Here is a 26,299-nt window from a genome sequence, read left to right as displayed (position 1 = left end):
TCTGATGTTGCAGCTTGCAAATCATATTATTTGACTATCTCAAGCTTCTTATCAGGCCATGATCGTAACACTTCCATGATCGACCCAAACAGAAAATATCTATGAAAACACAAAATGATGGAACCAAGAAGGTACATTATGCAACAACATCAGTGAGGAGCATTAAAAAGCCTTATATTCATATCATAATGTTTGATTTCCCAGGTTCAACTCCTCTTCTCTGATGGTGCATTCATGGACAGGGGAGGCAGTCAGCCATGTGAGTTACCCACCACCAAACAGGTTCATGATGGCTCCAGTGTCAATTTTGGGTGGGGGTGCAGAGGTGAGGATGGGAGCAGGGGAGCTGAACACATCCGCTGGGGAGGGCAAGGTGGAGATGGTGTTTAGAGCCCAAACACGCATATACACACAAACTGTGATTGACTGGTGTTCATTAAAATGCACATTATCAAATGCAATCTCAGCGCACGCAGAGCATGCTGGAACGGGAAAAGGAGGTGAGAGTGATTTAGTAAATGTTTCAGACAGCTCAGTAGCTTTTAGCTGACCCGCACGGGAGCGATCTCATTTCCTTTTTTTTCTTCTCTTATTAAAGCCAAGAACAAAGCTGAATAAAAACACACACCGCAAGACAGGAAATGAGAGTGAGAGCACACAATGTGGCAGAGTTGGAGCAACAGGTACCTGCTGTAAACAAGTCAACACTGGGAGCGGCGTCTGCTTTGGTGGAGCTCGTGTCGGGCATTGAATCAAAGATGTCTACGAACACATGCGGACCCAGAGACAGGAATAAATAAATGCTAAATAAACGCTTTAAACGGTGAGGATGATCACACATGAAACAGGCGTCAATATGTGCAAATTAGTCTGATAAAACCAACGAAGAAGAATAAAAGGGAGAAGGGGTGTGACAGGCAGCATCAGAGGGAATTCATGAGGATGCTAATCAATGTTAAAAACAGCACAAGGCATTGAGATGAAAACCACACACATCTCTATCGTTTACCGCTGAATAGGTCGGTCGCAGGGCTGGCGGCGCTGGGGGAAATGGGAGCTGAAATGGTTGCAGTGGTGGTGATGGTGCTGGTGGTGAGAAACGGGGAAGGGGAAGGGGAGGGGGAGGGCACCACAGAGCTAAAACAGGCATCCAGCGAACTACCCGGGTTATTATTCTCCGCTGTCATCATGCCGAAAAAGTCTAGACCTGAGGACGTCGTGTTGGTGCTACCTTCCGAGGGAGCGAAGGGGTCTTTGGGGGGAAGAAGAGGGGTGGGGGTGATGGAGGATGAATGTTAGACAGTGATGTTAATACAAAAACAGGTAAGACATGATGAGAGGAATATGAAAGCTGAGAAAGAGGTTGAGAGGAATGATAGGAGAGAGTATGCAGAGCTCCAACACACTCCTGCTGTCAGTAAAAGCAGATAAAAATAGCATCTGTGTTGGAAAAAATGCCAACAAATGAAGCCAATATTTAAACTGTATATTAACCTAAAGAACGACAACCAGCAACATTTTCCACAACAGAAAATCTCACAAATCTTCTGAAGCCAAAAGACAGACAAAAAATAGGACTATTGTCTTGGATAGCCATGGTAACAACAATAGCACTGTCCAGACACCTGCGGTAATGAAAGCAGATCTGTACGCCTACAGTCCCAGCACAAAGATGAAATGAAATGATAAAAACTTGAGACCAAAAAAAAAAAATACACACACGCACACACCTACACAAACAGGTCCGGTAGTTAAGAACACCTTTAAAGGGACAGTCACCAAATCAAACCAGAGGAAAAATAAAGAAATAGCACCACTCTATAAAAATATTCCATCATAAGGCACTTTGTTCAGCCTTAATTAAAAGTGCATACTTATGGTTAGCAAAAACCAGTTAGATGAGAGAAGAGTGCCCTCTAATGACTTTACACTAAAAAGGAAACTGTAGCTAGTTAGCTTAGCTTTACACAAACACAAGCACTGGAGTCAGTGAGAAACTGCCAGCCTTGTTCTGTACCCATACTGCACGTCTGACAATACCTAATTAACCATTTGTTAAATTACTAAAAAAAATAAATTTAAGCTGTTCCTTACTGAGAGCTAAGCTAAACTAAGCTAACCGGATGCTAGAGGTAGCTGCTTTTGTAAAGTACACTTAGTAGAGTGGTAATAAGCACAAAAAGCCCACACCCTTGCTTTTTGGATTATTTTATAACACATAAGCAGCCTCAAAATAGAGTAAGTGTTAAGTGTTACTATTGTCGGGTAGTTTTAGTTGTTAATTTAGTTACAATATAGTTCAAATAAACGTGGTAGAGTTGAATGCAAAGGAGTAAAAAGTAGCATCATATGGACAAAACTCAAGTAAAGTTCAAGCAAGGTCCAATCGCCACCTTTGAGTAACAACAATGCTCTTCAGCTGTGTAGCACCTAATGGCTTTGCGAAAAGGAACAAAGAGAGGACAGCATCTCTTTCCACAAGTTAGTAGAATATAGTAGATAAAAGATTTACGTTTATTTATTTATTTATGGGTCAACCTAAGCTACAAAAAGTTACCTAGTGAACTGTGAAGTAGCCTACCTAAAAACAAGCTAGCTTACCCACCACCATTGCTACGCCTGTCAAGCTGTCTGGTTTCAAACGGCACAACTGCAGTTTACAATGACAATGTTGCAGGTTTACCACTTGAAACTGATAGTAGTTTAGAAACAATGCTTTTGATTAAGACCAGAGGCAGCAAAAAAGATGTTTTTCATTCCTACCTGGCAGATGACTTGAATGCTGCAGACAGCCAGCTGATTAAGCTAGCAAACAGTTAGCTCCATACGTCTGACAAAAACATTGCCATTGGCTGACTTTTTAACGTTTCCAAGTGACTTTTTTTTTTTAAACAATGATTCTGTAAAGGGGTTTTAAATATGCACTTGATACTAACATATGATAAAATGCTAAACAAGCGAAAGAATAAAGCGAACAGTTCTCTAGCAAATTAAGGATCAGCATCCTCAAAGGTTCATGATGAACATGAAAATAAACAGCGTTGTTCTTATATTGCAGTGATACACTTATTCAATATTCTGTATTTGGTACACTTACAGTGCACATCTACTTAGTTACTTGTACCCTCACTTTCACTCACACAAACATACACACAGACAGACTTTCTGTCACCCACCAGCTCCAGCGGTGGCGGCTGGGGCAGACGTAGCGGTGGCGCCACCTTCAGCGGCGGCTGCAGGAGCCTCAGCGGCAGGAGCAGGTGTTGAGAAGGTATCTGAGGTTTACGAAAACCCCAGCAGAGGACAGAGACACCCAGAGAGACAGATGAAGAAGTAAAGAGAAGAAAATTAGGAAACATGAAGAGGAAAAAGAGCACACCAGGAAAACAAAGGTAAGCTTAGAGTTATTAAGTACAAAGCCAAATATAATCGGCACTTGTTACATTTAGTATTCAAGCATTGACATAAATGACTGACAGGTGAATGGACAAATGGAAATACAGACAGGAGGCACTACAGCAAGGATTCATCTACTGCACGGAGAGCAGAATAAGCTTGAAATCTACGACTGTTACAGCTGCCATCTGTAACTGTAGCCATGTGACAGGGTTCAGCAGAATTGCTTTTCACTGAGGTCAAAGAAAAGCATGTCTGCCAATCAAGCAAGATGCATGTGGAGAATGAGTGCAGCAATATGTGCAAGCTGAGTGTGAGTGTGCGGCTGTACAGAACTACATAATGCACACATTTCTGAGTGTATGTGGAGGAATATATGCACAGATTATGTGTGCAAGACAGAAAAAGAGATGTTATCAAGCTGTTTTGTATAGAGCCCTAAAGTAGTCATGTAAATAAATAGATGATTATAAAATTAGTAATCACATGAATAATTGGTGTGAAAGTAATAAATTAACCAATAATGTAAGTAAAATAAATCATTATTCCACAGCTTATTACTGAGGATCTTATTATATCATTATTTCCATATTAACTGGTATATTATATAAAAAATCTTTTATTTCTTTTTCTCCAATAACACTTAAATTTGATGTCACATTTTGAGGCCACATTTCATGACAGCTGCTTTATCATCAGTCACTGACCTCTCACCTTTTAATCAATCACAAGCTACAACTCCTACCTAATTACCAGTTAGAGCTATTGACGTGTTTTGATTCTGAAGAGCAATCAATCTTATTGCCCATGATAATTATAGAGCAGCCTAGACTGTACTCTTTGTAAATATATTTACAATCAACCCACTAATTAATTCATGAGTGAGAACTTGGTAAAAGTAGTAAGGGAACATTCATTTTAACAGACAGAAACCTTGAACAGAACTGAACTCATTGGTGGACAGCCATGTTACCGGAGCTAGCCTAGCCGAGCTCAGACTACATTCTAACTGTTTTAAAAATCAAGTTGCTTCATCCACATAACACTAACAGTGACATTGTAACTCTTGAACTCTAGATTTTAACTAGATATCAGCCTGCTATGCTAGCTAACATTCTAGCTAACATGCTAGAATCTTTACTGTTGCTCGGCTAAATCTTCAACTGCTTTGCCTTTTTAGGGCATCCCCAATGACTCTAAAAGCTGTTCAGGGGGTTTAAGGTTAGATATGTGAATCCCTCGCACTAGCCTACAAGCTAGGCTAATCTAGGCTATGGACCCAGGTCAAAACAGATGTCTCCTCCAATTGTCGGGAGAGGTGAGTCAAAATCGGCACAAACTGTGGCCTAACACTGGTAAGATTGCCTCTTCACATCGATGCTAATTAATTATTATCTAAGCTAACAACCTAGCTGTGCAAATGCGTCATTGTATGGGTTTTGTTGTCGATGTAGCCAACAGAAGCTAACTACCTTAATTGTTGTATACTCTAGAGGTATGCGAGCTGAAAGGTAAGGGGGCACGAAAAGTGACGAGAATTAAAATGTGACATGAGGTTAACGTGTTATTGGGGAATTGGGAACAGTTAAATATTTATTCATGTGATTATTTATTTCATAATCATGTATTTTCCTCCTTGTTGAATACTTTGCAAAGCAAAGCTAAAAAGATGAGCGTGTGCATCATTGAGACTTCACTGTTTCTGCTGAAACAACAACAGCAGAGTACAGACCTTACCAGTGAAGTTTCGTCTAATTACTATGTGTTTGAGCATGCAGTCGTCTTTGTGTCATCGTATTGTGTGGTGGTTTTTCGGGTTGAGCTTCCCAGAGTGATTCTTTCGTAGAGAATTTTCTGGAAGCCCACTGACCTCCCAACAGATCCATATTGGCGGCGCCAGGGGAGGTGGCGGCTGGTGTGCTAGTGGGAGGAGCTAGAGAGACTCCGGCTTCTGCCGCTGCAGGAGTGGGCGTTGCTGCTGCAGAGGAGGGGGCGGGCTCTGCCGTGAGGGTGGGTTCAGATAGCAAGGAATCGCCCATTTCTGCGAGCACCAACAGGGTGTTCGAAATCCCCAAAGAAAGGTACCAAAATAAACCCCAAAAGAGCAACGGAAATAACCAGTTGAGTCACCGTTACAGCAGTGAACAAAACAAGCCAAAAGAAAAATCCAATTTAAAACAAACCCAATTAAGAAAATTTTGGAATTGAGCAACCAAACAAAACCCAAATTTTACCAAAAGAAAATTATTAAATTATCCAACACCATCCAATCATAAGCAATAAAAAACAACCAACGAAAATAGCCCCCGTTATAAACCAAAAACAGACAATGGAGTATGTGGAGGGAAGGGAGAGAGAAGGAAGAGAGAAACAAAGACTGAGACTAAGAGAACAACTTGAGGAGACAAACAGGGAGGTAACCATGAGACATCTCTACATCATAGTCTATCTATGTTTAATTTGGATTCAAACACTGACATGGCCTCCAGGTCACCTCAATATCAGATTAGAAAGACAGAAGTTATGACATTGAGGTATCCTGGAGGATGATTTAAGAATACTGTACACTAGTCTAGACAAGAGGCTGCAGGTAAAGAGAAGAGAAGAGAGACACTCACCTGATCCAAGAAGATCTAAGGAAGCAGAAAACAAGGGGCCAAGGAAAGACATGAGTGTTCAAATGTTTATGACAGCGCTTATATTGAATGTTGATTGGAACATTTCCAGCTGCTGAGCTGACGGGAAGGAGGGACACTTACCTCCCCATGACGTGGGAGCAGCTGATGTTGCGCCTGAGGGACCTGAGGAGGACAGAGGATCCAGATCCAACAAGGAGCTGGAAGACGAGGCAGAAACAAAGTGAGACATTTATTGCAGCACTTTTAATAGAAGCTAATTCTTTAACAGTTGTAGCTGGATGAGCCTGTAATGCCAAAGATCCTCTATAAAAAAGATGCCTTATTAGTGTTGGGATGCGAAATGGTATAAACTTCCTGTTTCCTAAGTGTGCATGGTCTCCTACTTCTCCTTCAGAAAACAGTTAAATGGGTCCAATATTTACTTTGGTGACAATGTGGCAAAAGAATCGGCCATAATCTGTGCTTACATTCACGTCTATTCACCTGTATCGACTCAGCACCTGCTGCCAGTCTCATAAAGGGGCGGGGCTTTGGCAAAAACCATGTGACACAGATTCAGGAAATGCATCATCTCTATGCTGAACCATCTCTGGTAATACTACTACTATAAAACTATTAGTTAGATGAGGATATTTCACTCAAAACCTCATGTTGAGGCTAAAGGAAAACTCAGAGGATCACCAAAGTCGGTAGTGTTCATCCTCTGGGAACCATGAATGTCTGTTTAAAATATCTCAGCAATCCATGGTACAGTTGTTTATCAGTGTGGACCAACAGCCCGGCATTACCATCCACCAAGAATGGAACAAACACAGATTTTTAGGGTTTAGCATATGTTCAAACCGAGTCACCAATGTAAATTAAAGTTATAATCTTACACATTATCTTTTGCTTCATAATGGGACACTTACTCTTCGGCCGGCTCCGGAGCAGCGGCGGCGGCGGCGCTCTCCCCGGGAGGAGGCTGCAGTGTGGGAACAGCGTTTGAAGATTTGGCTGGAGTCGAAGTTGGAGACACATTGTTTGTCGGAGAGCCCTGGAAGATAGACAGGGAGACCCCTTTTCAGCGGTGTATCAGACTATATGAGAAGATAAGAAAGATAGATTGTTTGGAATGTGCATCTCACCTTTGTTGGAGACCTGAAAGAGTGAAGAAACAGAATGATTTGTTAGTGCTTGAAAATGAAAGAACTGTTGGTGAAGACAAAAATAGTTTGATGGGTCCATTTTTGAAAAGAAATGAAAGTACAACACGGATTATATGTGATCATATGAAGAGTTAATTCCCGTACATAATGAGAAAATCATCCAAAAACTCAAATATACTCCAACCAACATTTGCAATTTGGTGCTTAAAATTGATTTAACCCTTCATATTATGATCCACACTGCATGTCAGAGTGTGATAACACACATGATGTGACTTGCTGTTAATCAAACATGTGATCACACGTCAACACACTCATTTCCACACATAAACCCGGTTAGCTTTTGAGCAGATTCACATGGAGATCACCTTCATACTGTAATCCACATGTGAATAATGTGTACGTTTACCTGGTGGGGGGATGACAAGTAAAACACAGGTTTCTAAGTAGTTAGTAAACTCAAAACATACAATATATGCTCACCCTTCACTGGTGATTCCAAATGAACATAAAGAGGGATAAAAGAGAGGAAGGGTTAAAGGAAATTATAGAAATAAAACACTTTTGAGCCCCTTTTCTACCAACATTTCTCTTGGTTCTGTACATCAGATGAAAAACAAAGAGGGAGTTCCTCGAATCTCAAGCTTCTGTACTTCTTCTAATCTGGCCGCATTCAAAGAATAAGAAGAAAAATCTCTTACCCCTTCTTTCCTCCCCCCTTTACGTCCTCCAGACCGTTCATGTGTGTTTCCAGACTCTCCAGGATGCTGCTGGGAGCCTGACGGAAAATGTAAAGTTTAGTAATAAACACCTTCTCACTTGTCTCGTACATTTCAAAGTTTAAGTTTCAATTACCAGAAGGAAAAGTGCAAATAAGTGAGAGCGACTGGGCTTTGGAAATTCTCACTGCAATCCCATCATGCATGTATAAACGCAAAAACACAGTGTGACATTCTAACAAGATAATCATGTTGACACTCCATCCTTTTAAACAGGCACTCAGTAAGGACACCCTGTGGTTACCGGGTCTTCGAGAGGTTTAAAAGGACAATCTTCATCATCTGAGTCTGCTAGATCCACCACTACCCCGGGGTGGAGACACTGGGCAGGGGGAGATCATGATGGGTGAGTCATGGGTCTTTCTGTATGAGTGTGTGTGTTCGCACAGTTGCCATCTTGGCTTGTGTTTACTTACGTAGTTGATGTCAGGAATGTCGTTTTTGTCAACTCCAACTGTCTGTTGAGGAAAAATAAGAGTTAAGTCAGCTTTGCTACACTGCACAGTTCCCAGACTATCTCGACATATAGTATGCTGTATGTTTGAGCAACATCACACAAGAGGGAGTGCTGTTGTACCGAATACCAGCACGGCTCAGTTATAGACGAGCCATGCTGATATTCAGTAGAACAGTTCACCTCGAGTGTTTTAACTTTCAACTGTTCTACAAGCGACCTAAAGTTATAAACAGTAACTAAGTTTTTTATTTAATCATTTATTTGGCTCCACCAACACCAACTTGTTCTGTACCCTGACTGGACTGTTTTAAAGAAACATAAACATTTCCCTGCACTCCTGCTACTTAGTGGATGCCTACATGTTACCGCAGACCACTTAGACAAAGGACATCCGCTGTAACAGTAATTATCAGTATTCGGAACACGTGAAGCAGAGTCACAGTGCTGTTACACTCGATATCTACACTCATGGAATACCTCTTGTCCAATCAGATTTCTTCAGAGCAAACTGACTATCATACCTTCAAGAGCGTCATACCTTCAAAGGCTTTTTTTCTGTTCGTATCTCTAACGCTGATAGGAACACTAGAGGCAAATACAACAACAACGTGTTCGGAGCTATGTGCTACGAAGATGAAGTACAAATTTAGACTTCATTTGGTCAATTTGTCCATGTTGTGGTCCATTTTACAAGCTGTTACACACACACGCACACATTTTACAAATGGCTGTTGCAGGTGCTGCACTGGCTCATTTTCGACCGATCACAGTACACTTAAGTTAGGACCAATCACCATAAATTAACACACTCAAGTGTTGCTCTTGTGCTGTGAGAGTACCAGCTCTGTAGTAGCAGATTAAAAAGTCTCTCTTCTTACAGTGTGAGCAGAAGAGAAAGGAGCAGGTTCGTACAGCTGTTTATATTTGAACAAAAGATACTTGTGCCCTAATGATAAGGATACGCTCTCAGTGAAGAAACCCCTCATCCTTATATACTTATAATTAAACTACCACATGACCTTTAGTGGTCACCACAGCCCAAGCAGCATTGCCGCCTTCGACAGACCCAGGCTCCGTTCATGTGAGCTCCAGGTATTGGTAATGCTAGTGCTACCAACCCAACCACATGGCTCCTAATGGTTCCCACAACTGAAGCTTGTAGTTAGATGGCCAGCACATCAACAGGGTTATCAAGTGGGCCCACGACACCTCGAGGAGGCTCAACAGTTAGCTCTGGCGTTTCAGAACAACCACCCTCCATGCTAGCTCTCACCGCCCATCAGAACCAAACGCAGAACTTCTTTGTGCTTTCATATCCTTATGTAGAAAATGCAACTGTTCCTGTTACCAAGCTATATATGAAAAAGGAACAGCATAGAACTATGAAAAAGTTTGCCCAGCCGAAAAACACCTGCTGCGAAGGTCAAATTAAGAAGCGTTGGTGGTCCCTTACCTCGGCCAGCTTCATGAACTCTCCAATCTTCGTCACCCGGGTCAGGAACCTCTTGTAGATCTCCAAGGCCTCCTTACAGTCGCTCTTCTTCATCTTGAAATATTTCTCTATAAAAACAAAAAGGTTTTATGGTTCACGTTCATTGTGATCCACGGATTCATCTTTAAGAGGTCCTGGTGATCTACTGACCTAATAGGTTGATGATCCCGTCGTTGTAGGAAGCAAACAGTTTGACCAGATCCTTGAAAAGAAGCAGAAATGCAGCGTTGATGATCCCGTTGTTCAGCTCCTTGGGATGAACCTGAGATGAGAGAGACAAAAGAAATCATTGTCCTGTGATGCTGCATGGTTCTGTGGAGTATCTGTAGAAATCGGGCCAAAGTCCGACTCACATCGAACTCCAGGAGCGTGTCGATCTGAGTCTGCAGGACAGGCATGCCTTTCAACAGCTTCTCAGTGGTCATGGTCCTCATCACGCCCTCAGCACTGAAACAACACAGCAGAGCCTTAGATGCTTCACACCAATAAGACGAGTCATTGGGTATAACAGTGAAAAAAGTCACATCATTGATAACAGAAACTTTAAAGATAGATGTTTGAGGAAGGAAAGACCTACAAGCAAAACCTCTCTGAACGTGATGTTTGACTTACCCCTTCTTGACTCTGGTGAAATCAAAAGCCATCTGGCGGTAGGCGAAGGCTTTCTCGTTCAGGTATCGTCCATACCGTCTGATGAATGTAGACATGTCATAGCCTAGAAAGACAATGTATGTCAGGAAGCAGAAAGTCTTCAATATTCTTAGAAATAATCAGCTAATGTATTGGTGTTTATTTTTATTTTCTTCCCCTCACTTTCTGTAAGCTTGGCTTAACAGTGTCTCCTCACAGCCGCTCATGTAACACTTTATAAAGCATGAGATTATGAAATATGATTAAATCACTTCCAATTGTTCCCGTCTGACAAGGTGAAACCATAAAACAATCAAGCCTTAAAGTGATAATTTCAAAGTTTTTCTGTTAAGTCACTATGTATCGCCGAATGAAGTAACACAATGGTGATTGAGCCTATGGCCCACTGATGAAACTCTTTGCATTTGCAGTATGTAGTGTTATTACGGGCTGGGTGTCTGGTGCGTCTTTCACAGAAAAAATCACAAGCGGCGCCCAGTTAGTGACGTGTTTTCCATCAGCCAGCAGTGGTTGGTCTGCCAGAGAGGGTAGGCGGAGCTAAGCGGCTGCTTTTCTGCTCTCTGCAAGTGTTGCGAGTAAACAGTAATCTACTATGGCTGAACAAACAAAGAAAAGATGGATGACTACAGATACAACTTCAACAATAAGTGAAAATCCAAAGAAAAAGACACAAACTCGACGCTCAGATGAAGGCAAACAGTCTAAAAAAGGAAAGCGACCGTCAGCAAAAGTTACAACCGTGGACGTCACACATGCAACACAGTTTGGATATTTTGGAAGTGTGCTAACGCAATTACTGTTCATCGCCATAGGTGCCGACAAAGAGAACAAAACTGAGATCATCGATAATTATAACTTTAAAACTGGTCAAATCACATTTATCCCAAATTTTTTTTAATTCTTTTGAAACCATTGGAAACTGCAGATTTGGCCATGAATACATTCACTGTAGATAACGGGTAACAGTAATCTACATAACAAGCTGGCTGTCTTTGTGGCCATTCTGGGACCAATTTAACAGATATTTACTTATCTAAATTAAGGCTGCAGATTCATTTGATCATATATCTCTCTGAGCATGCTTACAAATGAGTTAAAGCAATATTATAAATGTTTTTCTCAAATTATCACACCAAACTAAGAAAAAACGCTGTTGCAAAATGTAGAAATATGAAAGAGTAATTCAGCATGAGACATTAGCCGTTCGAGACAGAAATGCCAGCATCTGTTAGCATGCATGTGTGCGTGTGTACGAGTGTGTGTGTAAAATTACATGTGTGATCATGTGCCGCCCCTCCTATCTGCCAGATGGCTCTCTTCCTGTTTCTTCTTCTGCATTGCCAGATTTATTGAGATAGTTCAGCAATGAGCCAGAGCTCTCAACATTCAAACACAATACTCAGACTGTTCTTACCGTGAGAGCCGGTTTTGTCAATAAAGTTGCTGAGGTTGAACAGGGAGGTCCTGGAAGCCAGATACTGAATGAACCTCTGAGAAAGAGAAAACATTTCCACTTAGTTTCATAATTCATTTCAAAATAAAAACACCAATAACAATGAAATAAAGCTTGCATGTTTATTCTATAGCCACCCCACTCACCTCGTTGCCGTGGACACACATGTGATGGCTGGTGACGAGGGCCTTGAAGACGACCACCCAGCTGGCGTTGGTGGCTCGCTCGAACAGCGTGTCGGCCATCTGAGGGATGTTCACGTTGGTGGTGTTGGTGGCTGACACCAGGTCTACAACACAAACACAAAGACACGCCATCATTCACAGATTCTTTTGTCTATGATTTATGAAGATCGCGTTAAACCGAGAGCGCTGATGACTTGCGGCCGTTTTCGAGGAACAGGGAAGTAGCTTTGTGAGAGTTGAGAGTCGAGGTTAGTTTGGTCTCCGACATAATTTGAACAACTGTGATTAAACTTTGATTAAGTGTTCGCTGCAGAGCCGCTCCAGACACCCAGGAGAATAATAAGCCGGGAGGAAGACCTGAGCTCACACACACACACACACACACACACAGAATAATGCTTTGTCAGCTCTCCCCCCTTGGTGCCAGTTCAGACAGAGACGTCTCCAGCAGGGAGTGCAGAGCTTTGCATCAGCACGAGGTGGAATAAAAAGCAAGCAGGAGCAGTTTGATGTGCTGATACATTAGATAAATATGTGGATATGGATAATATTCTTCATTAGGGCAGAACCTGAGGTATATTTTCATCATCTGCACATTATTATTGTTTAACTGATCTATGTCAGAAAATAGCTAAAACATCAGGTCCAAACCTGGAGATAATACATCTGCTAAAATAAAAGACACAAAAAGGCAGTAAATCCTCAAATTAGAGATTCTGGAACTAGAAAGTGCTGAGGATTTTTGCCCCAAAATCAACTCAAAAAACTGTAAAATCCGGTTGATTGACCAGATAAAGGAGCAGTTCACCCCTTGAAAAAAGCCACTGTCAGTCAAGGCTGGTGTTCTCTGTAATCGATAGAAGCAATGATATCTGAAATTGGCGCCATAGCTGTGGAGAAAGTTGTACAAACAGCTCGTGGTTTCAACCATTCTACATTCCTACAACACCCAGCGTGCATTGCGCCCCTCCCTCTGAAAGGAACGGCCCAGCGAGAGACGCTGGAGTGAAATACTACCGTTTTCGCTGCAGGCAACAGCTCAGAGCGGTACAGAATCTGAAATACGATGAGAATACACCCGTGGATCGTCTCAAAATCTTCAGGTCTGCAGTCTACATTTCAAACCTGACGATTTTGAACGAGACATGACATCGGAGGCGGGCGTCCTAGATAGAGGAAGTGTAGTTTAGCGAGCTCCCTGGCCTCCGCCAGATGACGCGTTTTACATAACCTGGCGGAGGTTTTCCAGCGCCCATTGGAGAAGCGGATAGCGTCCTCCAAAGGCACAGAGCCAAATTGCATTTTTTATACCATAATAGCATGATAGGACTGAGGTTGAAAATCGGCGAACTGGCCCTTTAAATAAAATATTTATTGTTCCAGCTCTATAGACGCATGTCCGTGTACATTACTGTTAATTTGCGACATGCTAACTTGAATAATTTGACAAATTTAAACTCTCATGATCAGCCTTCTTTCCATGATTTGTACTGCAACATTTGTGGTGAGACGTGGTGGGTTGTTTCTACTCAGTAGGCCATTGGAGCTTTTCTCCGGAGAAAGAGGCAGAGTTAGGGAGACAGATGGCCGCAGAAACATCCAAGAATGAAGTGAGAGGAAGATGATTTAGTCGTACAGAGGAAGTCAGACTCTGAAAGGGGGTAGATGATATGGTTATACTGAAGTGTATTGCGAAACGTTTGCCAACTATGCCATTAGAGTACCTTAAACATTTATCAGATACATGAATACAGGCGCAGATATTGGATTTGTTGAGGTCAAAATTGTGATAAAATAAGAAAATTCCTATCAGTTATTGAAATCTAAAACTTGACCTATATTGTAAATTCATTTTTTAGTCTTTCCCGCTGACACTGACAGCTGAGAACAAGGGCATGACTGAATGTATCCTTACAGAGAGCCAGAGAGGACTGCAGCAGATATTGGCAGGCACGTCTGATAATAGAAGGAGAGGAAGGCCATTTATCGAGCCGGCCTCGGCTTTGCCTCGAGTAGGTAGATACCAAACTGACAACCAGACCATAATTAGAGCAAGGCGATGATCAAGAGGAGGACAGAGAGAGAAAGGCCTTAAGGGAACAGCGGGGCGTCTGCTGACATGAAAGTGTAAGAAATAAAGAGAGGTGATGTTAGCGCGGGGAGGCTGTTCAAGGTCATAACATGGCAGCAGGAGGCTGGACAGAGGGGCTGGGGGTTAGGGTGGTCAGGGGGGTCGGGAGGAGTAGTAAACAGATTATTACTAATCACTGGTGCTGGTCTTTCTATGCCCATCCCCCGTGCAGCTCACACACAAACACACCTGTCTTTATACCACCTGTTTCACACTGTTATCAGCTCTCTGTCACCTGTGCTGTCGATGCCTGTCATTATAATGATTCAGTATTATCTGAGCATGTTCCTAGCATAAAGTGTCAAAGACAATATAAGCTCAAATTATCAACATAGAAAAAAAAGCATATTCATTTATACTGATTTAATCTAATCGCTGATCTTCTTCTGGTCTGTATGTTTGTGATTACGCTCCCGTCCCTGCGTACAGCCTGACCAGATGGTAACAGCCACACTGAGACATCTCTGAACGTTTCTGTGTTTAATGAAGGCCGCACTCACATCAATCATTTTCCCACTATGGCGCCTATGTGTTTAGATATTTCTTCGTCTCTTCCCCACATCATACCTAAGAATCATTTTCTCTTTTTCAGGTCTTTGTTGATCATTTCCAGCCACTTTTCATCCTCTTTTCATTGATTCCACTCTGTTATTTCCTCTTCCTCATTTAGCCTCTTTCCTCTGTGAAAAGACTACACTCCCCTGCGGCCTTTTCAAATGACACACACAGTGACATGGTCCACAATGGCTAAAATGTGATTATATAACATTATCATGTCACTGGCAGAGCTACAAGTTGATATCATACTGGCAGGATAAACACAGCGCCATCCACATTCATTCCCCTTCTTCAGCTCATAATACCCAGTAATAACAGTGATTATGTGCACATGTTATTATGTCTGCTTAATGGTGGTTACTGTGTTGCCATACAGGCCATATCTTATCATATAATCCACACTTCCTGTTGTGCTATCATTACAGGAAACAAACATACGTTAACAAGCGCGTGTGTGAGTCTAATGAGGATTGGCTGTGCTAAATAAAGACTCTTACGGTAATCCACGGCCGCAGTTCTAATAATGAGCTGTGAGTGAGGCCTCATGCTGTGCGTGTGTACGTTTGTGTGTGACAGTGTCTGTTGAAACCGTGTCTGTGTCTGAGTCAGTCTGCTGTAATTGTTTCTTTGTGGTTAGAGACAGAGCACACAGTTAGACAGAACACACGTTAGCTTTGTGTGGATGTCTTGATTCATCCAGATAGGCTAATTTAATCAGATATTTATAGAGCTACACCACTGTGCATCTTAGCTGTGACACTACGTCACTCATTCACTACTTTCTATATAAAATACACTCATTAGTTTACTTTGTAGTGAGCAATAAAGTTATATTTTAAATACAAACAGGTGGAGACTTGTACAAGTGTTTATCTTTGAATCGACAAGACGTACTTGTATGTTGTGGGATTGTTAGCGCAATGCTAACATTGTAAGAATAGGGCACCGGTTTTACTCTCAGAATTCAGACGCTTGTATGAGTGGTGGAACATTTAAAGTGACATGAAGCGGCTAGCAGAGTGCTAATTCATTCTGCATATTTCTTTTAAAAACTAGTAAAGCTAGAGAGAGATTTGCCGCAGATTTTGAACAGTGAATGTCAACACATACGCAGTGACAACTCACAACTGCTAGCCTGCTCATTGATCTGTTGCTGTGTGGTAGACAAGCAGATAAAAAACACTATCACATCTGTATCCTAAGAATAAGGCTAAAGCTATTTTTTTAGCTTAGCCTAAACACTGGAGACAGCTAGCCTAGTTTTGTCTGAAAGTAACAAAATTCATCACCAAGCCCTGTGAATAAAACTCATTAGCATGTTGTAGCCTCTCTTGCACAGATGACAAGACTTCAGGAAGTTACAGCTCCAGGCCAAGAAACAGTCCAGTCCATAACATTGTGTAAATCAGCAATGTGTTGTTTTTACACTTCAGCTTTTGTATGAATTAAATACGAAGCAAGAATTCATTTTACAAGCTTTAGAAATGCCTTATATGTTCATTGAGCCACGCTAGCAGTTTCAAGGCTTTAAGCTAGGCTAACTGGCTGCTGGCTGTAGCTTGATTACTCAGCCAGAGATGCTAGCTGTGGCTCTGGCAACAGTTAGCTTAAATGCCATGGACACACAGGTAATCTGAAGATCGTGTGACATAATTACTCATGGACGTGTGTTTATCAGCCTCTTGTTTAAGCTTTTACATCAATTTAACACCTTAAAGTAGCTTTCTCTGAACCTCAACATGACCTCAGATGAGTTTAAACTCATTGCCTTTGGTGTTACTTTGGCAGATTGTCAACACCAAAAGATAGAGCTGTTTGGTCACTACATAAAGGAAAGACCTGCATGCATATGTTGCCTTTCTAGCTGTTAATCTGTAGTACACTCATGGCTCAAAAGGCACCTGTAACACACCTGAATTCACACAAACAGCTGTTCCTACTTCAAGCTATTCAAATGTAAAATGTTTCCACTTACAATCACAACTCAGTTATGGCCATTTGTCCTCCAAAACTGCACACACCATCACAAATCCACACCCATCATTAAAGACATCAGCATTCCTCATGCTTGTCCGTGCGCTCCAGAGATAACAGGCCTGTCATTTTCCCTCTTCTTTCTCACAATCTCCCTCCGTCCGTGCGGTGCCACCCCCTGACACTTGCAATCTGTTGCCATGGCAACTGCACTGCACCACCAACAGCACACACCCACATCCACCATCAAGGGTCAGTGACTGTGACAAAGGGATAAATACAACTTATTGGCGTATCATGAAACACCGAACACAGGCGGAAAGAAGCTAATGGCATCTACTTTTAGGCTTTCCAATGATTACTATGCATCTGCTACTGTGTTTGACTTATTTGTTCCTATTTTAAGCCTAAACTACATTAAGGCATTCATGTCAAACAACATATGAGTATATTTTGCCAGTTTCTATAAAAGTGTTTTGGCTCTGGGTGAAATTTGTTCAGTTTTTTGAGGTTAGGAATTTCCTCCAGCAAAGAAAACACGTGCACGAGAAGCACAGTGGCCTACATACGAGACGCTTGTTGAATTGCCCCAGAAACAGATACAGCCCAACCTTGTACACTGAAAACCTCAAGAAGGAAAACGTGTCCATATGTGTACACACTGTATCTTGTTGAATGGTCTTATTAATAGGGAGGATACGGATATTTCCATGTGTTTGCAGTGGCTGAGGTCAATGGAAGCGGCCTCCCGCAGTTAAAGAAAGAGGTGATGACAGTTTGCTTAAAAGCCTCACGAGTCGGAGGTTAAAAACAGAAAGCAAACATGCAGGCGCAGCAGAGGGAGAGGAAACAATGGTCTGTAGCGCACTCTAGCATTAGCATGGTCACCTTTGGCTGTGTAAATAATGCAGGGCAGTCATTGGCTGATTATTAAATTATTCAGCAGGGTAGCGGATCACAAGATATAAGGTCCAAGCCCAAGACGCAGGGACCAGTCCTGCCCAGATACCACAGACAGACAGACACACACACACACACACACACACACACACACACACACACACACATAGACTGACAGAAATGAAAAAGAAAGAACAAATCAGACTATAGCCATCATCTGTATGCAGTGCCACGCGGCTGCTTGAGTGTGACTCAGTATTTGTGGTAGATGACAGAGATTAAACATGATTGGTCATAAGGAGGCTCCTGCTGTCATCTGTAGATGTGTCAATAAAGCTGTGAGGTTTGATTATTTTATTCAGCTGTCACTTTATGACCAAACTACGTCTATGAGGTCTCTTTGCATGCTATTCAGTTAGCATCCTTGCTAGGAATTTACATTTTAATTTAGCATGTGTGCACATCAACTTACATTTTACAGGCAGCTCTGTAACAGTGAATCTTTCAGGAACGTGCACATTAAATGGTCTTATATGAGCATGACTTGTCAGTCCACCTTAAATTATGACCTTTTCTCCCCCTCTCTCTCCCACTCTCTCTTTCTCTCAGTGGGTTTCCATCATCTTTACTGGAGGCTGACACAAAGGGTCACCAGAGGGGTCATCACCGTGGCTACATCAATTCATTACAGCACCACACCCTTTTAAGTAGAGGGGAATGTAAATGAATGGTCATGATGATAAGATAGCTGTGTTAGCATGTGGTCTGGGTGGGTGTGTGTGGTTAGCCTGGGCCCCACAAAGCCAGGCCGTGCAGTAGGAAGGAGGAAGAATGTCTACACTTACACTCCAGGTGCTTTTTCTTGGGCGCCATCACTTCATGAGTGGTGGCTTTGCACACAGCCCGGGCCATATCTGATCCCGTTAGCTGGTATTGCGCAGCGGCAATGCGATCCGTGAGCGTTTGCCCCGACATTTTCTTTCCGCTGAATCGACCACCTCAGGAATGTGTTTCACCTCGGGACGATGGAGGAAATGTGTGAATAAAAACCCAGCAGCTTCCCGGTGCTTCAGTGAGCCGATCCCGTGCTTTCCTCCCCTTCCGATGGATAGGCCTGTGACCTTCTGTGTGGGCGGAATAAAAGCGCACAAATGAGCTCAAACCATCATTATAAACGTTATTTTCGCATCAAATCGTGCGGTCACGTTGATAATATACGTGGTGACATGAGTGGACTTACGCAAGGTTGTGAATTCCCCTCGGCTCGTCCCGTTATAGGCTCCGACCGTTTCAGTTCAGCACCTTGGACAGCTAATGCCACCCGGTTATGTAACACTCAGCTGGCAATGGGAGCTGTTTTCTCACCCCGCAGCAATAACTATTTTTTTTAATGTATGAAAAATGAAAAATGTATCGAGGTTCCAAAAATATTCTTGGTAAATGGCGAAACGAAAATCAATAGCCTACTCCATAGGTCGGTCAAATATCCCGTTTGGTGGGTGCATCAGGTTTGGCTGTCTTTCCTGCAGCGTCAGTGCATTAGAAAAAAAGGATTTCAAAATAAAAGTAGGACCCGCAATGTCTCCCTCGGTTGTCAGATTGCGGTGTTTCCTTTTTGATCGGTCAGTTTCGACTCAGAAAAGCCGCTTCAGATGCTGTGGTCCTCTCCTTTCGAGAGAAAATGCGCAGCGCTCTCCGGAGGTGTCGCCAACACTGCGCAGCGCAAGAAAGAGGAAACGACAGACGGGAATTTCCTTTTCCCCTTCCCCTTGTCGTTTGTTTATTTATTGGGCTTATCTATAGGTCCATCCAGACTCTCCTCCCCCCACAAGTGCTTGGACCGGGTTGGATGAAACACGTCGTGCCCCACGCCTGCTAAAAGGGAGTCGACACGGGGTCACTGTACAAACTCAAATCACTATGCGCCAAAGGGTTAATTTACGAGCGTGACTGGATCTCATGCTGCTGCATGCTGCACATCACATCACACAGGTCTGCACGCACAGCATACAGAGTGATAGGTGATGAAGGTAGAACATTTACTGGTTTAAAAGCAAAAATGAGACCCTCTATTTGCCCAAACAGCCTATGCAACATGTTTTATTTTTGTGGTTGTGAACAGCCAAGGTAGTCTATAAATGGTCCGGGCTTGAAGACACTATTATGTCTGAGTATCTCTGATAGTAAGAAGCCATTTATTTTTTAAAAACGTGAATTTAACAAATTAAAATGTATATTTATTCTTGTGGTTGTGGTGTTTTCAAGCCGTCCCTGTGTTAGAGTACTACTGTATAATGGAAGAAATTCATCCATGGAGTGAAGCGCACTGACACGAACGTTTAGCGTAGCTCCGTCACGTGATGACGTACACGGAAGTAATTTGTGGCCACGTCGTCAAGTGGAATGAGAGGAGGAACTGGAGAACCATTCATTACAACAACTCTTCATTACTAATATTCTTCCAAACAACAAAACAGTAAGTTACTAAAAATCAACCTATTTTAACAGTTACTGTGGGTTGTCTTTTATTTTTAACGCCGGGAGCAGTTATATCAGATTGTTAAAACCCTCAAAGACTCCGACAACCGCCTGCGGCTAAAATAGCTCGTGTTCTTAAATGTTAAATAACTTTTGCACCGCTACTTCTATCCACGTGCTTTAAAAAGTCAGTTACAGCTGACATTCTCAGCTTTTCCGTGTTGTTACAACAATCTTCTTGTGGACGTCCAGCGGCTCCGTAGTGAACGTGGTGACGCCATCAAATTCTGCAGCATTGATTCGTCAAGGAAACTTACGTAGTTTCTTCCTCTGAGCCAATTAGCAATGGTTATAGACGCTTAGTCCCACCCACCCACCCCTGTGTCCCGATTGGTTCAAAATTTAAATGTCCAGGCTTGCTCCTGACAATCTTCTACTCCACCAATCTACGTGTTTTTTGAGAAATGTGATAGACACTTTTGCTTCAGTGTCCTTTGTTATGATGGAATATTTCTATTTACTCTATAACTTTTTTCGACCCATCGACATGGTCAGTAAATGATACATAGGAATACACCTGTTTTTTTTCACAGAGATAATACTTTAATAAATCGCTGTAACCTGCTTAGGAAAGGTCTGATGTGGGGGAAAAAAATTCATTTGGAAGTCTAAAATATCAAAGTACAACTTTCTAAATAATAATAAAAAAACGTCTGATGTTTTGTCTGAGTTCACGTTAAAAAGCACCATCATTTTCAGGCGTTTAAAAAAAAATTCTGGTATATTCATCCATTATCAGACAAAACATGTGACTTTAAATGAGCCAGAGTGAAAGTTAAGGTTCTCCTGAATCAAATGATGTATGGCACTTGATGCTGAGTGCTTCAATAGGTCAGAAAAACAAAATAAATACAGTAGAGTCAGGTGCCTTCCAAAATGGTCTAGGTTGTTAAGGGTTAATACCAGTCTTAGTAACGTCGGTCTGTCATTCAGTTGATAGGATTCAGTTCATTGAGTTTATCTTGTTTAACTATGCGACAGATTGCTGCAAACTTTGCCCTCTTCTTGTCCTTTGATATGATATAGTATTGCTATTGCCAAGCCTCCACCAGCTACAGCATTACCTCTCAAATGTTTATGTTGTTATGATAGCAGGAGAGAGTAATAATAAAAATGATAATATAACTGGCAGGGTTCATTACTAATGTGTTTCAGCTATGGCCCAGTTTGAGGAAGTGTCAAAGCAGTCCAGTCTGCACCCAAAGCCCGCAGGCCTGGTGTTGCAGTATGGCACGGCTGGTTTCAGAACCAACGCCAAAAAACTGGACCACATCATGTTCAGGATGGGACTGCTGGCTACCCTCCGCTCCAAGAAGACCAAAGCCACCATCGGAGTGATGGTCACAGCGTCACACAACCCGGAGGTGAGAAAGGGATTCAGAAATGTCTCTGCGTCTCGCCATCGATCCATTGTTTTTTTTTGCATTTATGGTTAATCTTTCCAGCAACAACCTTGTTTCATGAACATAATGTTGTTTTTTTATCAGATTTTTATTATATATCTATTTCATTTATGTCAACCAACCAGTTTAAACAAGCCTAAAAACACTTAATCATAATTCCTCTTTTTAACTTCCCTGCTGTCTCTTTTTATATCTGCACTTGTGTAGGAGGACAACGGGGTGAAGCTGATCGACCCCATGGGGGAGATGGTGACACCGACATGGGAGGGTTACGCCACCCAGCTGGCCAACGCTGAGCAGGAAGATTTACTCACAGCTCTGAAGGACGTTATAGAGAAGGAGGACATAAACATGAGGCAGGAGGCCAACGTGTTTGTGGGCAAAGACACCAGGTATGTGATCTTAAGTTATCTGGATTTCATAGCTATTCAGTCTTTTTATACCTCTTAATATTATCAGATCTTACTCTGACACAGATTATTTCCCTTTATAAAAAACGGTGTAACAAAAGACTAAAAACATTTGCATCTTCTAACTGTAGGAGCAGCAGTGCCAGCCTTTCACAAGCAGTATTAGACGGAGTAGCTGCACTCGGTGGTCACAGTAAAGGTAGGCTTAGTTTCCCTCACATAAAATGATTATGTTTCCTTACTTTCATTCATTATTATGCTCTCCTTTTCTCCCTGCTCTTCATATGATTGCATCAGACTATGGTTTGGTGACCACCCCTCAGCTCCACTACATGGTCTGCTGTCAGAACACTCAGGGTAAATACGGAGAAGCCACAGTGGAAGGATACTACAACAAACTCTGCCGAGCTTTCATTCAGCTCACAAAGAACGTAAGGGCGTGTTCTAATACTTAATTAAAGCTCTGTACATTTGGGTGTGTTGTGTTTGTTACAGCGTATCCATCCGCCCACTAATTCCTTCCTTCCTCCTTCCTCCTTCCTCCCATCTTTTATTTCTCTTCGCCAGGCGTCCAACTGCACAGATGACCAGAAGCACCTCTCGGTGGACGGTGCTAACGGTATCGGGGCACTAAAGGTGCGAGAGATGGAGAGTCACCTGAAGAAGGAGCTGCATTTATCCCTGTTTAATGACGGCAGTGAAGGAAAGCTCAACCACCAGTGTGGGGCGGACTTTGTCAAAGTGCAGCAGAATCCTCCAATAGGTACGAAGACGCTCTCTAGATGTATCCGAAGAAGCAATACAGTTGCTGTTTACTACTTTGTATGGTTCAAATCTACTTTCTAAGCGTTAAGAGCAGAAATTATAGTTTTTTATAGTGTACTTACTTTAACATCCTAGATGCAAAGTTTGACCACTAGATGGAGACTTTCATCAGCATGTTGCCAAAGTCATGAGTCTAATAATTGTTTTAAAACTCGCTTCGTATGACATTAAGTCTTTTGTGACCTTTAAACATACAGAGAAAACTTAGCTCCTGTTTTTAATTCACCACATTCGTCTCTCTCTTCTCTCCTCTCCTCTCTTTTTAAAGGCATGACGATGAACCCGGGGGAGCGCTGCTGTTCCTTCGACGGCGATGCTGACCGAATAGTTTACTACTACACCGACTCTGAAGGGAAGTTTCACCTGCTGGACGGAGACAAAATCGCAACTCTCATCAGCACTTTCCTCAAAGAGCTGCTCACACAGGTAGTCTCTCAAACACACACACAAAAACAACAAACAGGCACATACACAGAAACACTCAGTGTGTTTGTTTGTGCTCATACAGGCTCATCTGGACTTAAAGATCGCGGTGGTGCAAACGGCTTATGCTAATGGAAGCTCGACACACTACCTGGAAAACACCATGAAGGTGAAAAACACAAGTGTATTTATTTACTTTTCTTTTTATTTATATGATTGGTGCTGACACATTTTCATTATGCTTTAGGTAACAGTGAGGTGTACTAAAACTGGAGTGAAGCACCTTCATCATGCAGCGCAGGAGTTTGATATTGGCGTGTACTTCGAGGCCAATGGTCATGGAACTGTGAGTAAATCAAACAACACAATATAAAAGACCTTATTTTCTTTGTTAATTGTTCTGTTTTTGTTTATCAATTATTCCCAATACTGTCCTAAAAGTACACGTCATTATGTGTCATTATGTGCTTGTGTTGTGTTCAGGTGCTGTTCAGTAATGGCGCTGAAGAGAAAATCCAGCAGCTAGCCGAGAACCCGAGCACCGACGACGAGACCAAGAGAGCAGCTCTCCTGCTGCAGAACACGATCAACGTCATCAACCAGGTACACACGCACGCACACACACAATGAATCATAAGGCAAATTAGTATTATTATATGTCACTCCCAGTTCTAATCTTTGTGTCTGTATCTTCTCAAGACTGTAGGTGACGCCATTTCTGACATGCTGCTCATTGAAGCCATATTAGCCATCAAGGGTATGACTGTGCAGCAGTGGGACGCCATCTACAGCGACCTGCCGAACAGGCAGCTCAAAGTCAAGGTACTAATTCATTTATGTTTTAAAATGTGATACTTGTGTTGATTCTGATGTGTTAAAACTGCAGAAAGACAACAGTAGCCCAAAACCTGTTTTTTGTTATTCTGATTTAGGCCCTTTTCATGTGTTACTTTATCAGATACTGGTCTGAATTTTTCAATGTATCCTCCGTCTGAACAGCCGTATATGAATTTGTGCATCTTCTATGTCTCTCATGATTGACATTAGTCACAATTATGTGATGGTGTTGAAATATGTCGTTTAAAGTGGACAAAACCTTTTTCTGTGAGGGCCAGTGTTGTAGTCGAGTCACCAAACCTCGAGTCGAGTCGATTCTTGAGTCCGCAGTGGTCAAGTCTGAGTCTGAGTCCGAACTGCCAAAGAAGAATCCGAGTCGAGTCCCCATGACCTGAGTCCGAGTCCAAAAAAATGAAAAATGTGCGAACCCACAACCTAACCGAACATCTTGGACCCAGTGGTTAAAGCTCCTGTGAGGAGTTTTTTGCTGGTCAGGTTAATTCTGATTACTCTTTATGACCAGACCATCAGCAACAAGACTGATTGTTTCAATGTAGTTTTTTTAAATGAAACTGCTGGCGAGGGGTAGGTGTCAGACGAACCGATTAACTGCACGCTACTTTTGTTTACATTTTCCAGGGCAGAAATGTAAAGTTAGTGATACATATGACTGTTAAAGAAAGCAGGATGAGACTTTTTGTTAAAACACCACTTAAGCATGAACAGGACAAAATCAGCAAAGAGATAAAAGGTAAGGCTTGTCCACACGGGGCGCCAAAATCAACACGATCAGAAAGTTCCTCACAGCAGCTTTACAGTCACTTTAGAGGCTAACGTTACTGTTAGCTAGCTAACAGCTGCTAGCGAACTTTACCCAAACTTGACCATCATAAAGAGTCCTTAAAGTTCCTCAAAAATCTTTCAACACAAAGTGAGTTGTGGCTGTTACTTTAAATTCACTTCCTGCTGCGCTCCCATCTGTGCACACACGGTGTATAAGCGCTTATACAACCTGTGTGTGTGATACTTTCCGTTAGGTGTCGGACCGCAGGGTGATAGACACGGCAGATGCAGAAAGACGGGCAGTGAGCCCAGCAGGGCTGCAGGAGGCCATCGACACTTTAGTGAAGGAGTACAGACAGGCTCGCTCCTTTGTGAGACCGTCCGGCACCGAGGACGTGGTGAGAGTTTACGCCGAGGCAGAAACACAGGTGAGACTTTGTTTCTCTTCTGGGACATTTTCCGGTCTTTTTTTGTCTTTATTCTCTGATGCATACAGGTTTTTGTGTTTGTGTTTCAGGAGAGTGCAGACGCCCTGGCACATGAAGTCAGCCTGGCAGTTTACCGTCTGGCTGGAGGAGTGGGCGGTGAGCCCAAACCGTTGCACTAGAATTACAAAACCGCACAAAACAAATCAATTGGTACTCTTTGATTGTTGCCAATAACACTCCTTACTGTAGCTGTAATTATCAAGCTGCTTCTATCGGTACGCTGCCAATATTTTTTTATAATGTCAAATGAAGTTGGTACTTGACTCGTTTTCTATTTCTCTGTAATTTGTCTTTGTGAAGATCTGGGGACACACAGGACGACACAATGAAGGGATTTTTTTGCTACTTTAGAAAATACTACTTTAGAACAGGCTACCATGTGCCGGTGAATGATGGGCTTCTATTTAATATAAATGCTGTATGTATGCCATTATTAAATCATCTGTGTTCTTCACAAACAGATTAAGAAGGTTAAATGATGGTTTCAATTACATTTTGGTGATTATGTAACAGATTCTTTATGTTTTTTCTTTGATTTTGAAACAGTGCAATCACAAGTTTACATGAGGGGAATTGTAGCAATCGTTCTTGAACATGAAATGTGCCAATAAAAATGAAAAAAATGGGGAAAAAATGAAAACTACAATCATGTTTGCTTGCTTGCTGTTTATTCTGTTACTTTCAAGGACATGTTGCCGACACACACACACACACACACACACACACACACACACAGGGGGATTAAAAGAGCAGAGAGGCTGAGAGGGAGTTAGGAGCAGGCGGAGCAGAGTGACGGGACACAGCAGGTATCAATCTCAATGTCAGGTTT

At 42.2% G+C, this 26,299-nt stretch overlaps 2 protein-coding genes across 2 annotated transcripts in view; one reads left to right on the top strand and one right to left on the bottom strand.

Annotated features, from left to right (window-relative positions):
* Positions 1 to 19,640, bottom strand: part of LOC138611596 (clathrin coat assembly protein AP180-like) — a 28,690-nt gene extending 9,050 nt beyond the window's left edge. The window contains exons 1-18 of the mRNA XM_069684779.1: positions 19,004 to 19,640; positions 18,609 to 18,887; positions 12,162 to 12,304; positions 11,977 to 12,052; positions 10,524 to 10,626; positions 10,265 to 10,358; positions 10,062 to 10,173; positions 9,873 to 9,979; positions 8,379 to 8,420; positions 7,885 to 7,961; positions 7,667 to 7,672; positions 7,163 to 7,175; positions 6,947 to 7,071; positions 6,156 to 6,232; positions 6,015 to 6,029; positions 5,267 to 5,437; positions 3,177 to 3,275; positions 688 to 762 (exon numbers count right to left, since the gene is read on the bottom strand). Coding sequence (XP_069540880.1) covers positions 688 to 762; positions 3,177 to 3,275; positions 5,267 to 5,437; positions 6,015 to 6,029; positions 6,156 to 6,232; positions 6,947 to 7,071; positions 7,163 to 7,175; positions 7,667 to 7,672; positions 7,885 to 7,961; positions 8,379 to 8,420; positions 9,873 to 9,979; positions 10,062 to 10,173; positions 10,265 to 10,358; positions 10,524 to 10,626; positions 11,977 to 12,052; positions 12,162 to 12,304; positions 18,609 to 18,738 — 1,465 coding nt within the window. The 5' untranslated portion in view covers positions 18,739 to 18,887; positions 19,004 to 19,640. The remainder of the gene's footprint in view (positions 1 to 687; positions 763 to 3,176; positions 3,276 to 5,266; positions 5,438 to 6,014; positions 6,030 to 6,155; positions 6,233 to 6,946; positions 7,072 to 7,162; positions 7,176 to 7,666; positions 7,673 to 7,884; positions 7,962 to 8,378; positions 8,421 to 9,872; positions 9,980 to 10,061; positions 10,174 to 10,264; positions 10,359 to 10,523; positions 10,627 to 11,976; positions 12,053 to 12,161; positions 12,305 to 18,608; positions 18,888 to 19,003) is intronic.
* A 512-nt stretch (positions 19,641 to 20,152) lies between these two features.
* On the top strand, positions 20,153 to 26,261 carry pgm3 (phosphoglucomutase 3). The gene is made up of 13 exons (XM_069657214.1): positions 20,153 to 20,239; positions 21,457 to 21,665; positions 21,912 to 22,096; positions 22,246 to 22,313; positions 22,412 to 22,545; positions 22,682 to 22,877; positions 23,208 to 23,365; positions 23,448 to 23,531; positions 23,610 to 23,708; positions 23,846 to 23,965; positions 24,062 to 24,184; positions 25,237 to 25,410; positions 25,500 to 26,261. Exons 2-13 carry the CDS (start codon positions 21,459 to 21,461, stop codon positions 25,587 to 25,589), a joined length of 1,638 nt encoding a protein of 545 aa, XP_069513315.1. The 5' UTR covers positions 20,153 to 20,239; positions 21,457 to 21,458; the 3' UTR covers positions 25,590 to 26,261.
* The last annotated feature ends 38 nt before the right edge of the window (positions 26,262 to 26,299 follow it).

The sequence above is a fragment of the Semicossyphus pulcher genome, unplaced genomic scaffold (assembly GCF_022749685.1).
Source record: "Semicossyphus pulcher isolate SPU_LCO1_2020_fin unplaced genomic scaffold, fSemPul1.0.p SCAF_11, whole genome shotgun sequence".
Classification (NCBI taxonomy): domain Eukaryota; kingdom Metazoa; phylum Chordata; class Actinopteri; order Labriformes; family Labridae; genus Semicossyphus; species Semicossyphus pulcher.
The sequence above is the reverse complement of the archived record's forward strand: the minus strand, read 5'-3'. Positions and strand labels throughout refer to the sequence as shown.

Coding starts and splice junctions, on each gene's coding strand:
- pgm3 (XM_069657214.1), top strand. CDS start 21,459: ATGGCCCAGTTTGAGGAAGTGTCAAAGCAGTCCAGTCTGCACCCAAAG. Junction 23,532..23,609: donor ACCTGGAAAACACCATGAAG/GTGAAAAACACA, acceptor ATTATGCTTTAG/GTAACAGTGAGGTGTACTAA. Junction 24,185..25,236: donor ACAGGCAGCTCAAAGTCAAG/GTACTAATTCAT, acceptor ACTTTCCGTTAG/GTGTCGGACCGCAGGGTGAT.